Here is a 17,711-nt window from a genome sequence, read left to right on the forward strand (position 1 = left end):
TGCATCGTCTCCTCCTCCACCCACCAGTTCGCACACACACGATTATAGTTTATAATGTTATTGCGCTACTTGACCCCTAAAAATTTCGTTCCTGTAGTATTCGAAATTTGACACACTGATTTTAGCCAACATAATTTTCCCCATCTCAGCGCTTCTGATCCTAACCTCTTTGTTGTACGTAAAAATCCAAGTAAAAAACAATGAACTAAATTCTATACTGTAAATATCTTCTGAAAAATTCATGATTTTTCTCATTAAATTATGCTAAAAAATGAATGTATAATTTTTTTAAATTGTAATTTGTCACTTTATACATTTTGTGAAATGCTACAAATTTGATTTTCTTTTTTCAGCACTAGGATATGTTTCGTGCTTGGAAGTCGATAGCAGAGATGTCGTGGAAGGCCAGAGTATCAGACTGACTTGCAGGTTCAATCAGTACAGATCTGGAGAGATGCGCGTTTATTGGATGAGAATAAAGACAAATACGGATATCATCTCTATTAATAATGATTCTCACAGTGAAAGTCTGTATAAAGTTGATTTTAAACCAGAAGAAGGTCGGTATGACCTAACTATCTTAAGAGCTGAATATGAAAAGGACAACTGCCAGTTTGAATGTAGATTCAAAGATAAGTCAAGAAATGAATTAAGTTATACAGTTATTGCAGCATTCAGTGTTACTGTTTTGAGTAAGTTTGTTTATTCCACAAAAAATTATGGAAATATAATTTTAAATGTTTTTTATATTGTATTTTGTAGTAATATATTTTTCTGAGTTTAAAAATGCTTTGATATTTGTTGCTAATATTTAAAAATAATTTTTCAGTAACTTATGGCATTACATTTATTTAAAATTTTAAGATCTTTACCTTTTATAGAGTGTTGCATTTTGAATGTGATTTTTAATTTGATTAAATGTTTTTTTTTCAATAATTTTATCAATTTTTTTGTATATATTTAACAGTTAGGGCTACCACCTGTCGTGGAAAATTAGAATTGTTAAAAAAATATTATATATATATATATATATATATATATATATATATATATATATATATATATATATATATATATATATATATATTGTAAACATTAAATTAACTGTGTTATTTTGAGTGAAAATTATTTTAAGTTATTGCTTTCATATCATAAAAGTTTTTTTTTTTTTTTTTTTGTAAATAATATATGTAATGAAAAATCTTAATCTTGAAATGATCGAGAATAAGAATGTTTGGCTCTACCTGCTGCCATCTAGCGGAAGAATTATGCAATAAAATTTTTTTCATAGCCCATTTAAAATCAAAAACTAATAAAACCGAAATTGTATGAACAGTATTAAATTTGAAAATTCTTATGAAAGTCATAATTTATTATGGAAGTCATAATTTTTTTTTAAAGTTAATATGTTGGACTTATACTCTTTAATGAAAACTACTTTCTTGAGTCTTCTAGCTGTAAAATGAAAATAAATTCAATAGTACCTATTATATCCTGAATTAGTCTTTCTAAAATAAATGTACTTTTTAAAGTATTGAAAAAAACGAATAAATTTCCAAACTTTAATTTAGTTCCTCCTGGTCCACCACAAATCACTCCACCTAAACCTGTGGCCCGAGAGGGTGAGACCTTTGCCTTGTCCTGCATGAGTCAAGGTGGAAGTCCTGACCCAATTGTTCAGTGGTATAGAGAAGATGTTCCACTTCAAGCTCAGCTACAGAAAGGTGGTTCTAGAGATCGTCCTACTACAAGTGTCTTATCTATCAATCCTAGAATGGAGGATGATAATGCAACTTATCGCTGTGCAGTTTGGAACAGAGCCATTCCCGAAGAACTGAAAATGGAAGGAACAGTTGCTCTGAGAGTTCAATGTAAATATTTTTATATCAGGATTTAGCTGAAATATATTGGAATATGTATGCATTTTAAAATTGATATCTGAAATGTATATTAATGAATCTAAAATGTGTATATTAATGATCCAAAATGTATGTATATCTTATTATATTAGTATGTATTAGGTTTGTATTAATAGAGTTGGAAAATTTTTCAAATCTATTTAAGGTAAAAGAGTGAAAGTGTTTTTATTTTTTAAGATATTATGAATGAATTTCGGCTTCTTAAATAATGGGACAGTACTCTGTATAAAGTCATGTTATATAATGTTTAAGTCTATAAAGGTTTGAGAAAATTTAGTTTTGTCATTCTTTCAAATTGATAGAAAATTATAAAAAAAATCATAATGTAGACATTTAATTAAAATTTACAAAATATCAGGATTTTAAAAATTTTAATCAATATCTTGATCAGTGTAAATCATAAATTAGGCTTAAGTGATCTATCCCATTCATCCTGGGTTTTAAAATAGTATTTTAAAACTTTTTATGTGTATAACAAGATGTAATTTTTAAAAATGTAACCACAATTTCATTCATCTCATTAGTATTAAATTATTTTTTAAACTATATTAAATTAAAAATAGACTTATTGAATTTTATGATAAATTGTATTGGCCTAGCAATTTTATTTATTCATAAAGAATTTCATTTTTATTTTCCTCTGAAAATGCGTATAAAAGCTGTAAAATTTTTTTCAATCTGAATTGCCATAAAATATTCTTAAAAAAGTTATTATTAATTTAATATTAAAAACAAATTGTCAGAAAACAATGAATTAACTACTGCCACAATAATTCTTTTAAAAAGATATTTAGAAAAAACAATATAAGTTTTTATCAGATATAATTACTAAAAGATTTTGTTTCTTTTTAAATGCACAGATGCTCCTAGGATCAAAGTCGGTCCCTTTAATCCTCTGAGAATTATGGTGAATGCTGATGCTACACTTACTTGTATGGTAAATGCTAATCCTCCTACTCGTACTGTAAGATGGTTGAAATCAGGGCAGCTGCTGTCTCATACTATGAACCATACCATTCCATCTGTAAAGCCAGAAGATAGTGGAACATATACATGTGTGGCTGAAAATGGTATTGGAGAAGCAACTCAAATTAATTTGGAGCTTGCGGTTTTATGTAAGGGCTTCATCTGTTTGTTACTTTATGTCTTTTTATTTAATATGTAAAAAATATTCATATATTTTAAAATTGTATGATTCACTTTGAATTTCAATTATGTTCTAAAGATCTGTTTTCAGTTTATTTTTAAGACTGCATATTTGAATTCTAAAAGTCAAAAGAAGCTGAAGTTTCTGTTATTTATTTTGTCAATCCTGGAATCCTTACTTAATTATTTACTCTTTTTGATCATTATTTTGTTGTGTGTAAAATGTACGATTTACATAATTTTCTGTGATAAAAAATCCTAAAGCTTGTTGCCTAAATTACCTGAATTTCTTCTGTCAATGCTGTAAAACTATTCAATATATGATTTGCAATACTTCATTATTGTTAAAAATTATTTTTCTGTGTTCGTTAAAAAATATTTATATTTTGTAATTATTGAGAAGCCATAAGGAAATTACTTTCTCATATAAAAGTATTCAAAGAGATTGTATGATGATATCTCAAAAATTAGATCCTGTGATTTTAATTAATCTCCACATTTTAGATTTTTAGACTTCTGAAAAATAATTTTTTGAAATATGTTTATCAATAAAATTAAACAAACAAAGCGAGTCAAACAGATGAAGTGTAGTGTGGGATTATTATACCAAATTAGAAGATTATTATAATATTTTAGATGAAATCCATCTACAAGAAATACGTCTGCCATACCATCTGTTGTCATATTGGGAAAAAAAACTTAAAAAAAGTAAGCACCAAAATGCTGAAAGAATAAAATTTGCCATATGGTCATATTACTAGTATTGCAAATCTCTAACAAAGTTTGCACAAAATCCATAACTAGTTTGACTGTTTGAATGTGTCTTGAATGAATTTTAAGTGCAGGAGCTAAAAAAATTTAGCAATTTAAATAGAATACATTTTAATATGATCTCATCACATTGTTAGTTTGTGTTAAATTTTGATTCTAATTTTATTTGTCAAAGTTTTTTTTAAAAATTTTTTAACAAAAATATTGTTAATCTTGCTAATGATATGTGCTATCAAATTTCAGATGGTCCCACAGTCAATCTTTTACCAGAAAAAGAAGTTTCTTTGGGAGAATCCCTAGCTGTCAAATGCAATGTAGCTTCTTACCCTCCACCTCACACCATTGAATGGATGAAAGAAAATGATCCCTTCTTCAGACAGAGTGGTGACACCCTCAGATTGGAATCTGTGTCTTCTGAAGATTCCGGAAGATACTTCTGTAAAGCCACGACTACTGCTCGGCCATCTGGATCATCTATGCAAAGAGAATCTTCTAGCAATTCATCAATCTTAATAAATATTAGACGTAAGAATTTGTTATTTTTAAAAAATATATATATTTTTTATTTGAGAAAATATATATTGCTTCTTCTTAATTGATTTCTTAATTTTCTAAATTGTATTTGAAGTTTTGTTATTGGAATTTTAGTAATAAATATGATACCAAATCTATTATTTTCAGGAAATCGTTTTCTTTAAAGTTTCATCATCATCATTATTATTTGATTGATAAAGATTTATTGGTAAAAATTAAGGGGTTTATTTTGATTGATAAAGATTTATCTGAACTCCATTGTTACTAAATATTTGTAATGTTTAATTGGATTTTCTTTTTGAAAAATTTGAAAAGCAAAAGTTTATTTCATATATTAAGCATTTATAATTAGAAAAAAAAACATTTAAAAATAATTATAATTAATATTCAGTAATGACATCAATTTTCTCAAATTTATAACTTAATGTTATTTCTTCTATGCTTTAGCAAGTTAGAAAAAAAGCTTAAATAACAACTGACATTTTTTAATGAAATACTGAATTGGAGATTTCAGAAATTATGGTTAGTGAAAAAATTTATATTGAGCTATTTGTAACACTTTTTCCAGGTTAGTGAATAATAGATATAATATATTTGATAATATAAATTTATTTTCTAAATTCCTTCCCAAAGATTATTAGCCATTAGTTGTAGAGATCCTGTATATCTAATGAATTTATTACTATTTTGATATCTTTATAGACAAACCTGGTGAGACTGTAATTCAACCTGCAACTCTTGAAGCTGTGACTGGCAAACCCTTTACTCTAATGTGCTCAGCAAAACCTCCAGGCTATCCCTTACCTGAATACCGCTGGTGGAAAGAAGGCCAGGAAAAGGTTGAACTTAGCCGTAAAGCAAATTACACTCTACTCTCTGCCCATGTTAGCCATGAGGGACAATATTATTGTCAGACTCAAAACAGTTTAGGTTATGGCTCCATAGCTTCAGCTTATTTGACTGTTTATGGTTAGTATGATTCCATAAAAAAAATTAAATTATTCCCTTTTTAATAATGTAACAGTAGAATTCTCATTTCATAATTATAAATGTATCCTGATATTATGCATGCGATGATTGTTATTTCAAATCTTTAGTTTATCACTATTAAAACTTTTTTAGGTTTTGTTTTTATGAATTTTTTAAAGTAATTTTATGTTTCTTTTCTTCAAATTTAATTGAAAAATAGATCTGTAAGTTCTCTTTAAAATATGAATCTTGCACACAGATTCTAGGAACATTTGAATAAAATTTTCATTTCAATTTTTTTAGTAATTTAGGTTTCATTGTATTTTTCAAATAATGCGATAGTATTTTATAATATGCATATATTTTTGCAAACATATAATTGTAAAAATTGATAAGTTTTTTTTTAAAAAAAAAATTTAAATGATGTAAATCCTACAAAATTTTTGTGACAAATTTTTAATGTTATTTTTGCAGAACCGGTCTCCCTTACTATTCCTTTAAGACCTCAAGTTATCAGAAAAGAGACAGATGCAAATTTCAGCATCACTTGCAGAGCTAGAGGAAAGCCTATCCCTCAGGTTCAGTGGGTACACAATGGGCAGACAATACCTGCTGACAGTGGATTCTTCAAGATAATTACTACAAACAGCATTGAGGATAATAATGTTAATTCTCTACAAAGTACGCTTGTTTTTGAGGGAAGGGATAGAAAAAATGGCCGTCTTACTTCTGAGGATCGGGGGAAATATTCCTGTGTATATGATAACGGATTTGGAGAAGTGATTTCTACTTTGAACTTAAAAGTAGAACGTAAGTTATGATTTTGATTTTTGATTTTCTTCTAATATGGGATTTCCTTTCTGATATTAAATAGAAATTAAATTAAAAAGGTTCAACAATAGAACATTTTTCATGTATTATTAATTTATAGGAATTTATTTAGTATTTCAATAACAAAGTTCAAAATTTCATTCATAACTTAACTTGTATTTTATTTAACGATTTATTCTTTTTGAAACTAACTTTTTTGTCATAAAAAATATGTGAAAAATGTATTATGTCTCACTTTTGATTTTCTTCAATAGTTCTTTAATTTTAATCATAGAAGTAATTTGATAAAAATTGTTAATTTTGTATGAGTTTTTATATTAATATAAAAAATATATGTAGTTTAATGCATTATGTATTTTTGGTTCTTTATTTGATATTCTATATTTGTTTTAATTGTGAATCATTTTATTGAAAAAATTAGCTACATTTTAAAAGTAAAACCATATTTTTCTTTCCAATAGATTCGCCTATTGTAAAACACACATACAACAGAGTTGCCTTTGATCCACGTGAGACTGCAGTACTTAAATGCATTATGCAAGCTTATCCTGAACCTGTTTTCGAATGGTTTCACTATGGAAGAGGACTTGATAACTATGGAAATCATGGCACAAACGTTACTGATATTGGTGGTGATACATATGTTGGTGTTTTGTCCATCAAAGATTTGACAGAAAATGATTATGGGGAGTACACATGTCGAGCATGGAATCAAATTGGTGACAAGAAAACTATTATCAAGTTAGTTAAAAAAGGTAAGTTCATTGATATAATTTTTTTTTACATATATAATTTTAAATTTACACTAGGTATTTTTAATTTTATTAATTTAAGTACAGAATTAATAGCAAGTATGTATTATGTGAACATTTGAAATGATATTTGAGGAAAAGAATTTTGAAATTAATATGTTGCATGATCATAATTTCATAATCAGAAATTTTCTATTCTCTACTAAATTCAGCAGAAGTTGATATTTGTGTAATTTTTTCTTTTTAAAAAACATAGATGTAATAGGTAGGTGTAATTAATGTTAAAAAAATTGTGAAATCAGAATCCCTGTTTGAATATATATGTATCATTTCCTATTTAAATTGATTGCAAATTTTAGCCAAAAACATATTTGTTTTTGTTTTGTAAATCATGTTCATACATTAGCAATAAAATGCAGTTTTAATTTCTTTCTTTCAATTTACAATAATTTGTATGCAAGAAAACTTAGCAATCAATATTAATTTATTTGTGTTAAAAGAATGGAGTTATTGAATAAAATTTGTTTTTAGAAAATAGAGCCACTCAAAAGGTTCCATAGTTTGTTATTAGCTGTCAATGAAAAAGAGAAGGGGAAATTTTTTGAAAATATTTTTTGGTACATGTAATAATTAAAAGTAGTAAGAAATAACAAAATAAATAAAATAAAAGTATAAAATATTGATAATGTTCCTTGTAAATAATTAATTTTTTTTTAACTTCAAAGTGCTTAAATTTTTTATTTGTATTTGTTTACATAATTATGTTTTTCAAAAATTATTAAATGACTTCTGATACTCTAATAAATAGTATATTTTATTAAATTTTTGTAATAATTTAATTTTAAGTGCAAAATTGTCAAATCATAAATTCTGATTTTTCTTCTAGGTGTCCCTGAGCGACCATCTAATATAGAATTAGTAGATGCCAGTTCTGACAAAATTACTTTACGATGGACTGAAGGATTTAATGGTGGATTTTCAAGCACTCAATATTTGATTACTTATTGGCCAGCCAATGAAAATGTTAAAGGCAGAAATGAGTCATGCAGATCACAAAATGTTTGTGAAATCATTGGTTAGTAATTAATAAAAATAATTATTGCTATCTTTGAAATAGAGATTTCATATAAAATTTTTCATTTTATTATGGATGTTTTGAATCAATGTTTTTATAATTCACAGTGGTTCTTAATTTCACAAAAATTTGATTATTTGTCTAGGTTTGCAATCTGAGACTGAATATAAATTCAAAGTCTTAGCTGTTAATCCCAAAGGATACAGTCCATATTCAGAAGAAATTATTATCAAAACAAAACGTAAGTTGTGTCTCTTTTTTTAAATTATTCTTTCTTTTGATTATTTTTTAAAACTTAGTGACAAATTAAATTTATGATTCTTTTTTTAAATTCTAGCTATAAAAACTTTTGTATAATACTGTACTGTAAATCAAGGTATAATACTAATCAAGCAAAATTTCTTCTGAAATTTAATACTTCTTTTCTAGTTTTCACTTTGTTTTCTTTAATAACAATAATAGAATGTGGCTTTAATAATAATGTTTAAGCATAATTGTATGAAAAATATTTTTGAAATTTTGATATAGTTTGAAGAGATATATTTGAATATTATTATATATAATGTAATAAATAACATGAATTGATTTTAACTAATATATTTTCTTTTCTTTTTTTTTGTGCAGCAAATCTAAGAGGTAAGTTTTTTCATTTTTTAAAAATTCATTAAAAATTTCCTGTTTTATTCTTTAAAAAATATTTCTAAAACACAAATAAGAATTTTACATAATTTATTTTTTAAGTAAATTTTTAATGACTTAATGTAACAAATCAATTGATTGAAATATAAAAAGTAATTTCATTAGATGATAATTTGTTCCTTTATTAAGGAAGCATTTTAAAGTGATATATATTTATATTTTCTTTCACAGATTTACCTCGTGCTATTGATGCTCACTTTGACAAAGAAACTAGTCAACTAACGTTTGCTGTTGACCCTCTTCCTATTCCTTTGTCTGCAAAAGTAAGTTTTAGTTTTATCTACATTTTATTTTCTTACCTTCATTTTATTTTTTAAGATTTTAAAATTAAAATAAACATTTTTTTAAAAATTTATAATTTTTGATGAAATATTACTTTGTGAAATAATTATTTATGGTTATAAAAACTCTCTCTTTAGCTTTAATTATTCTATATGAAATAATAGTTAGCATTTCTTAAATTTTGAGAAGCTTAGATTTTGGTTGAATAGTGTTTGAAAAGCAGTATAAAAGTAATAAAACTTCAAAAAATAAAATAAAAGGATTTAAAAAAAAAAACCAACTCTTTTTAACACTTTTTTTACTTGCCCCTTTTTTTCTTTATACCAATAAATTATTAAAAATTTACTTATTATTAAACTGTAATTGCAGTAATAAAATATGAAATTTTCAATTTTATGTTTATTATATTTTATACAATTTTTAGCATTTAGGGCAATTTAGTGCTTAATATATGTGCTATGGATAAAGAATAATTATGATTAATATTTTTTAAATTGTGTACATAAATTTAATTGCATAAGTTGATTAATTTCAAAGAAAAAAAAATATAAATGTATGATTTTTTAATGATTATAAATGTAAATTTTAGGTACAGGCAAGATATGCAGATTCTGAAGAATGGATTCATCAAAAATATATTGAAATTGAATCAACTGAAATGAAAGTGTATTTAAAGCCTGGTGATCAGAGCTTCAGTGATGTTCGAGTTACTCTTTGTCTTCAAAGCAATGAATCTTGGTGTGGAGATGCGAAGATTGCAAGCCCATTTGATGGTAAGTTTATCATTCAAAAGAGAATCTGTGTGATTTGAAAATTAAATATATTAAAGAAAAGTGTATAAAAATATCACTGAAGATATTTCAATAAAAAAATTTCATTTAAAGTTTGTGTTTGAAAAATATGTTAATGTTTGTAAAACAGTTCTTTTGTTGTAGAAAAATATATTCTATTAATCTATGTAAAATAGATCTTTTACTGTAGTCGTTATTCACACATTGTTTTTAAAAATATTTGCTTCATAAACATGGCTTTTCCTCTCATTTTGGCATGATATATTTTGTATGAGAATTTGAAATCATATCATATTTAATATGATATACCCACCCCACTCCCTGAAGCACTGATAAGTTTTTTTAAAAACAATTATAATTTTGTTCTTCTATAATGTTCCAATAAATTCTGTTATTTTGTATCATTGCAGAGAATGATTAAACTCTTATTTGACCTAATTTAGAAAAACAAACAAACTTGTAAACTGAATTCTTATTTCTTTCAATCGACTTTTATTAATTTTATACCCTGCACTATCCTGAAAACACTTCACATATTAACCTCTTCCAGGAAACATAATTTTTTTCTTCGGCATAGATACCTTTTTTTGTACTTGGTAATCAAATGAAAAGGAAAAAAAAAAAATCATAAAATATGAATGGAATTTCTTATTTCAACCTACTTAAGTGAAAAATTTTGTATACAATTGTAATTCCTTCATTGTTTCACAAAGCCAGATTTATGTAGTGATCTGAATAACCTATTATTTGTTTTAAACTTAGAAATAATTACAGAAATATTGTTACACATATGGTGCCCTTGAATTTAATGCACATTATAGTACATACTGTTTATTAAAAAAATAATGTTAATTGCATGTATTCAAATGTATTTCAATTGTGTGTTAAATGTATTATTTATATAATTTTAAATTTAAGAACATATTTTAGAATTTTTTTCAACTATACATATTTTTAAAAGTAACAAATTTAGATTAAATCGTTTTTTTATTATATTCATGCTAACATAAGGAAGATGCATACAGGTTAGTTGATGTGTAATTATGAATTTAATCATTTCATATTGTTCAAAAGTGATTAATAAATTTAATTTTTATCAATAATTATGAATATTATGTTGTTTTTGTTTCTGAAACTTAATTTAATACTTTTTTTTATTAATATAATTAGATTCAGCACCTCGATCTGTGGAAACTGCTGGCGTTCGTGTAGAAAACATGTATGTGATAATAACTATTGCTGGATGCATTTCTGTTGCTGCTATAATTGCATTCATATGTTATTACATGTGCAGAAAATCAAACCAAGGTAGCGTAAAATAGTTCCTTCTAGTCTGTTGTAAATTGCATTTCTCTGCTATTTGTTAAAAATTTATTCAAAACTTTTCTAGTTTTATGTGCTGTAAAGTCATGATTTTAAAATTATTATGAGAAATGTAACAATGATCAGTGTATTAGGATCAAAGTATGGATACTAATAAAATTCAATTTTTAGTGCAATATTTTATGATATAATCTTCTGGTTAAATCAATTTGGGTGAAAGAGCAAAAGCAAAAGCACATATTGATTTTGATTTAAAATCCATATTTTTTTGTTGAATACTATTTTTTTTGTTGTAAATATAAAAATTCAAAATATTATTTCAGTTAAATCAATAATGTGTCCTCTTACATTTTCAGGTAATAAGAAGAAGCAAGAAATCAAGACTTTGAAGTAAGTATGCTTGAAATATCATTGAATTTCTCAACATAATTTTCAATATTTATCTCACCGCATGCATTTTCAAAATTACTAAGTAATGTGAATTTACATAGTTGATTTCTATTTTTAGCTAATAGATTTTTTCTTTTGTAGTGCTGGACCCCCACCTGTCACATTACCATATTATTCAGAAGAAAATCTTACGAAACATGGGGATGTTTTAGATTCGAACCCCAAAGGAAATATCTATATGACTGGAATGCCTGATGGTCCAAATGATCATATGTGTCCTGGATCAAATGATCACGGTACGTTCAAATAATTAAATTAAATTTTTAATTCTTTTATCTTAAAAAATGTAATTTAAAAAATTCATTTAAACGATTTTTCACCTTGCTTTGCTTTGACCATAGTTCATTCAAATTTCTTTTAAATTAAAGAAATTTGTCAAAGCAATATTTTCATTACTGTTCTTGTATTAAGAAAGTATGAATTTTATAGAATTAACTTTTGCTTAACATTTTTCAGTTTTGAACACTTTAAATGATGTTTTTGTTTTAGTAAAAAGATTTTTTAATCCAGACTAAAATGGAACACATTTGGTATAATTTTTTTTATTTTTCTCTATCTAAAATTTTATTAAAGCTTAATGCATCACATGTTTTTGAGCTTTCTGATTTTTTTTCTTTCTTTTTGGTAATTCTGCTATCAAAATTTAATAAAAGCAGGAGATATTCACCTGCAGACACAAGTTTTAAGTAACTTATATTCGGATTCAATTTCTATGGGAGATATATGATGATTAAAAAATAAAGAGTTAGCAGCTGATTTGTAAAATGAATCGTATTTAGAAAAATTTAAGAAGAGAATTTGACCGTGTTTTAAAATGATTCTAAAAGTGATTGTTTATTTATGATTCTAAAAGTGATTTTTCAAATTAATGCATGCTTACTCCTTTTTCAGGTTTAATGTATCCAGGTGACCGAGATCTAGGATTAGGTATGGGACCCAATAGTCATTTGAATATGCTTCTCAAGAATGGAGATATTCCCGATGGCTCGTATTATCCATTTGAAGGTGAAATGGTCAATGATTATTATAGTGGAAATGACTTTAAGCCTGTCAATAATGACATGATGAACATGAAAAACAGAGAACATCTGCGTATGTATTTTCTCTTTCCCTCCTCTTTAATAAAATACTTTAAAAAATTAATTTTCAAAGAATTATTATCTGACATCTTAAAATTTTAAATAAATCAAATTGGATTTTTTGTTTTGAAAATGAATGCATTTTATTCGCAACAGCTTTATAAAAATTTATGTTTGAACAGCTATGAAAAGTTCTATTAGTGAAATAATATAATTATAATTTTATAGAATATAACTGTTTTTTCAGTTTTATGTGCATAAGTAAATATACTTTTTAATTGATGAAGCTATTTAGTAATTATTATTTTTTGGAATGAATATAATTTTCAGTCCTAATTTTACATTGTAACATATAATTTTATCAAAATTCATGAAAATTCTTACTATAATTATATTAAATTTATTTTTCATCAAAGATTGAATATTTCCCTTGTTAATATTCTTTGACCGTAATAAAACATTTTTGCCTTTAATATCCTTTGATAGAATGCTTTAGTGAAAATTTGCTTTTTATATTTTATATTTTATTTTTATATTTTTATATTTTAAAATTCATATGAGGCATTAAAGAAAATTGGCTAATTTAATTTCACTACAGTTATTAAAATATCTCCTTCAAATAAGCTGTTATTTTTCAAAATTTTTCATAATTTAAGAATGTATATATTGTAATTGTAGAATAGCGAAAATATGTCTATTTCTGAGATAATAATAACACATATTTAATTAATAATTTTCATTTAAGAATTAGTGACTGAATTATATAGTTGATGTTTAGATCATTATTTTGAGTTTAATTATTATAATTTATACTCTTATTATTTTAGAGATTTGGTAGCTGTCATTCAAATATTATATCAGGAGATTTAGGCCTATAACTAAGTTAAAGATTTAATTTCTTTTTTTATTATTAAAAATTGCTACTTTTCATTAATTTCAAATTAAGAATTAGAACATTTGGTAAATAGCATCCTGTCTTGATTAAGGAGAAACGTTTTTCCATAACACCAAATGTTAAATGTTTTCCTTAAATTTTGATATTAAATAGTGTATACTTTCACGATGAATTCATTAAAAGAGAAGTTAGAAATATCAAATTGCTGTACAATTTATCTTAATTAAAAATACACTTTGTTATTATTGATTATTTTATTTTCCAAAATTTTCATGAAGGCAATTATTTTATTTTAGATTCTCCTTATTATGATGTCAGTGGACTGCCAGATCCATACAGCATGAGAGATGATGAAAAAATGCATCCCAACTCTATGTGCTTTGATGAAAGCTTAGAAAGTGGATATTCAACTCCTAATTCTCGGTCAAGGAGAATTATTAGAGAAATCATTGTGTGAAATGCCAATAATGTACTTTTTTCTCACTTCAATTTACAGCTGCATGGAAACAGTATTGAAGGCTTTATTATGTATATATGGTTTTCTATAGCTTTCATGTTTCCAGCAGTAACTTTTGTGTGTGATATAACAGTCCTATTGGACGAGACAAAATTTTTCATCATGAAGCAATGCAAATAAAGACTTTTACTGCATGGTTTTGATGATCATCAAGATGAGCTAAGTTAGCATCATTTCAGGAAAATGTATGCAATTTGAAAATTCTTCCAATAGTCTTACAATAGACAATTTAATATCAACTACTTTCAGATTAAGAGAATGCAAGATGAAGAACATTGTTTGGACTTTTCAGTGTAGAATATGTGGTCTAAATGTGGTCTGAAAAACCACATGCTCTGTTGGGCCAAAAGATTATTTATATACAGCATCAGGCCATTTATCTGCATGTTATGAAGGCATTTCGTCGTTTGAACATGAGCATTAAGACCCAATGTTCGTGGATTACAAATCATGCAGGTATTAAGGGTATGAGATTTTGCAGAAGCGGTTTTGTCCTTTTAAAATTATGAGTCACATTTTTGTTTACTGCATAGTGTAAATATGTGCTTTTATATCCCTCCATGTACACTGTACAGTGAAACACCATGTTCTTGTTTTTGAAACAACTTGGCCATTTAACTGATCAGATGTAGGCATTTTTTAATACTTCCACTTTTTGATGTTGCTCAATGCTTGTTGCTATTTAAGATCGCCTATTTTCAGTTTGTTGAAAAGGTTTCATAAGGATGTAAATATTATTTAATTTTATCTGATCAGGTAAATGGTTGACTTTGATGTATGTTGTTTTACCATTCCATTTTGTTTATGTGTAATTCATATTTCATTTTTATCATCATTTTGTATGTAGATGGCCATTTTTTCAATATAATTTTTTTTATTATTTAAGAAATATATCTTTATAGAAAGTATTACACTTCTCGATGTTTCAGCAACTAAATACAAGCAAGTTATCATCTAACTAGGAAAAAATTATATTTTTAGAAATACAGTTTTTTATTACTTAACTGATATTTTATAGAATAATAAATATTTTGTTTATGAATATAAATTTTATTTAAAACACAAATCTTAAGAATAGTTAAAATATTCTTCCCTTAATAAATTACCTGATTTAATGTTTAATGATAAATACGATTCAATTCCATTTCTGTGCTGTTAAACTATATTTCGAAATTATGGTAGGCAAATTCTTCTTCTTTTAATACAAATTTGAAAATATAACTTAAATTATATAATGTTTTCTAATGTTATGTTAATTTAAAACAAACTTTAGTTAAAATTTTTGAAAAATTGCTTTTAAACACCCAATGTTCAAATTAAAAGATGTTTTTTTTTTTTTTTTTTTTTTTTTAATGTCAGTGATTATGCTTACATATTTTGGTGAAATCCTATATTTGGATGAAGTAAATATTAGCAGCCCATATACATTTCCTTCAAGCTGTTTTCTATAGGTTTGCTTTTAGATATATATTTAAATGGGGGGGGGGTCTCTTTATTGTACATGGGAACTAAAATAATAATGAATAAGTGTCATGAAAAATATAATGTGCTTTGAGTTATGGAACAAACTGAAAGTAGTGTGCAAGTATTGGATTTAGGCATTTTATGCCTTCAAGTAATGCCCATAATAAGGCCCATTTTATAATTACTAGTTGATTTAGTTTCATATTTTGATGCTATTTTACTTTATCAACATATTATTGATTTATTCTACTTCATTTCACTTAATAAACATATTAATGGTTTATTATTTTATTTTAATAACAAAGTAAAAATATTCTTATATCATAATTAATATATTTATAGTTATTAGTTATATTTTAATTAATGATTTTAATAATTCATCAAAAGTAGGTATTTTAGTTCAACTATTTTTTGTGAATAAAAGAATTTTTATTTTCATTCATTTATTTATTTGAAACCAATTAATAACTTTTAAAAGACATCTAACATCCTCTCCCACAATTTAGCTCCATGGCTTTAGCAATGCCCATTATTGCACACACACTTAATATGCACCATGTATTTTTTTTTTTTTTCATGGAATGGCTTGAAGATACGAAAAATGTAAAATACTTGCATTGCAGCATCAATGAAATGTACTTTAAGCAATTTATAATCAATACTATCCAGCAATTTTTAAATTTATATGCCCCACTGACATGTGTGACAACATCAATGAAGTAATTGGTATAAAAATTCAGCAATGCAATCCTCCATGGTATCTGTGTAAATATGAGCATCAATATTTCATCTATGCTTCCGAAGTATTAATGGAACCATTTTTGGGTATTATAATTCAAACTATTTTTAAGAAGTATTTTGTAATGATGCTGAATTAAAGTATTTGAAGTTTCCCTTTAATTCATCATTCAGACAGTCGATTGTGCCAATTCATTCCTGTATAAAAGATATTTATTGTAGTTTGCTCTTCACCACTCTTTTCCCTTGATTTAAAAATATTTTTTGCATAAATAAATATCTGAATTCTTCATTCCAAATTTATGCTCGCAGCCAGTGGCAGTTTTATATCTTTATTTTTAATGTCACAAACTTTTAAGTTGATTTTCAGTGAATTCCATCCATGATGTGTATTTAAAAATTAGAAGGCATATGTTTAGATATTGTTAAAATTAGTGAGAGAACTGTTATTTTATGTCCCTTCCTTGTTATTGTGGTTGAAGATTTTTTTTCGCCAGTATTTACTGAGTAAGTTCGAAATTAGACTCAAATAATTGATTTCTCCCAAGATATGTTTGCATGTTATTTTGATGTGATAGTAATTTTATTTTGTCATATTGGATAAAACCTTTTATATCTAAGGAACAAATATTTTAGGGCCATTTTGTTTTAATTGCCTGTTATTATTTTCGAAAATTAAACAGATTGTTGTGAAAATTTCTCAAGAATCAGATTGTGAAATTTTTTATAAATATTTTTGTGCCTATATGTTAGTTATTGTCAGTTGCTCATTGTAAATTATATTTTGATGCACCACCTGTATGTAAATAGTTATTTTTGTACGGAAATTGTGTGTGTTAGTAGAAGTGATGGATTGATTTAGTCACATCATTTGTATATCTGCTAAAATGTAAGTTGCTTTTCACATGCAGTTGTGTGACTTGTATGAATAAAATAAATAGTTTTCATTATTTCTTTTGTTAAATAATTATCAGACATTTAATGATTAGCTAACCTAAAAAAATACTAATTTCAACTTATCTAAAAAATAGTAACTCGGATAAGATGTATTATCTCTGCCATAAAAACTGGAAATATTTTTTGCTTATGGTTTCTTTGAAATGAAGAACAATTAATGCATTTCTTTTTATTGTTAACTATTTGCAATGATTTATCGCGCCATTTGACAAAACACCTAATTCCATTTACCATATGCATATCATCTAGAAATTTCATTACCTTCATTGCTGTTGCATAATATTTTTGTAAAACCTAAATTAAATTAAAAATAAAGTGAAATAATTCTGTAAAAAAAAAAGCATTAAAGACCTTTAAATTAAAATTAGAAAAGAAAAAGAAATTTAATATTTTTTGAATCTTGCTTTTCGTTTCTTAAAAGTAAAAAGTGCTTAGCATTTTTAATTTGTTTATCTATGTTTGAAAAAGAGAACAAAATTTTGTTTTATACTCTTTATTATTAAGGAGCAGTATGCATAT

At 25.5% G+C, this 17,711-nt stretch overlaps 1 protein-coding gene across 1 annotated transcript in view; it reads left to right on the forward strand.

Annotated features, from left to right (window-relative positions):
• Positions 1 to 17,185, forward strand: part of LOC129957121 (hemicentin-1-like) — a 76,247-nt gene extending 59,062 nt beyond the window's left edge. The window contains exons 2-18 of the mRNA XM_056069280.1: positions 354 to 692; positions 1,572 to 1,871; positions 2,780 to 3,034; positions 4,080 to 4,361; positions 5,073 to 5,339; positions 5,814 to 6,149; positions 6,632 to 6,925; positions 7,809 to 7,997; positions 8,143 to 8,238; positions 8,622 to 8,633; positions 8,868 to 8,959; positions 9,568 to 9,751; positions 10,940 to 11,077; positions 11,449 to 11,482; positions 11,624 to 11,778; positions 12,434 to 12,634; positions 13,813 to 17,185. Of these exons, the coding sequence (XP_055925255.1) occupies positions 354 to 692; positions 1,572 to 1,871; positions 2,780 to 3,034; positions 4,080 to 4,361; positions 5,073 to 5,339; positions 5,814 to 6,149; positions 6,632 to 6,925; positions 7,809 to 7,997; positions 8,143 to 8,238; positions 8,622 to 8,633; positions 8,868 to 8,959; positions 9,568 to 9,751; positions 10,940 to 11,077; positions 11,449 to 11,482; positions 11,624 to 11,778; positions 12,434 to 12,634; positions 13,813 to 13,973 (3,335 nt within the window). The 3' untranslated portion in view covers positions 13,974 to 17,185. The remainder of the gene's footprint in view (positions 1 to 353; positions 693 to 1,571; positions 1,872 to 2,779; positions 3,035 to 4,079; positions 4,362 to 5,072; positions 5,340 to 5,813; positions 6,150 to 6,631; positions 6,926 to 7,808; positions 7,998 to 8,142; positions 8,239 to 8,621; positions 8,634 to 8,867; positions 8,960 to 9,567; positions 9,752 to 10,939; positions 11,078 to 11,448; positions 11,483 to 11,623; positions 11,779 to 12,433; positions 12,635 to 13,812) is intronic.
• The last annotated feature ends 526 nt before the right edge of the window (positions 17,186 to 17,711 follow it).

This window comes from Argiope bruennichi, chromosome 11, assembly GCF_947563725.1.
Source record: "Argiope bruennichi chromosome 11, qqArgBrue1.1, whole genome shotgun sequence".
NCBI lineage: Eukaryota > Metazoa > Arthropoda > Arachnida > Araneae > Araneidae > Argiope > Argiope bruennichi.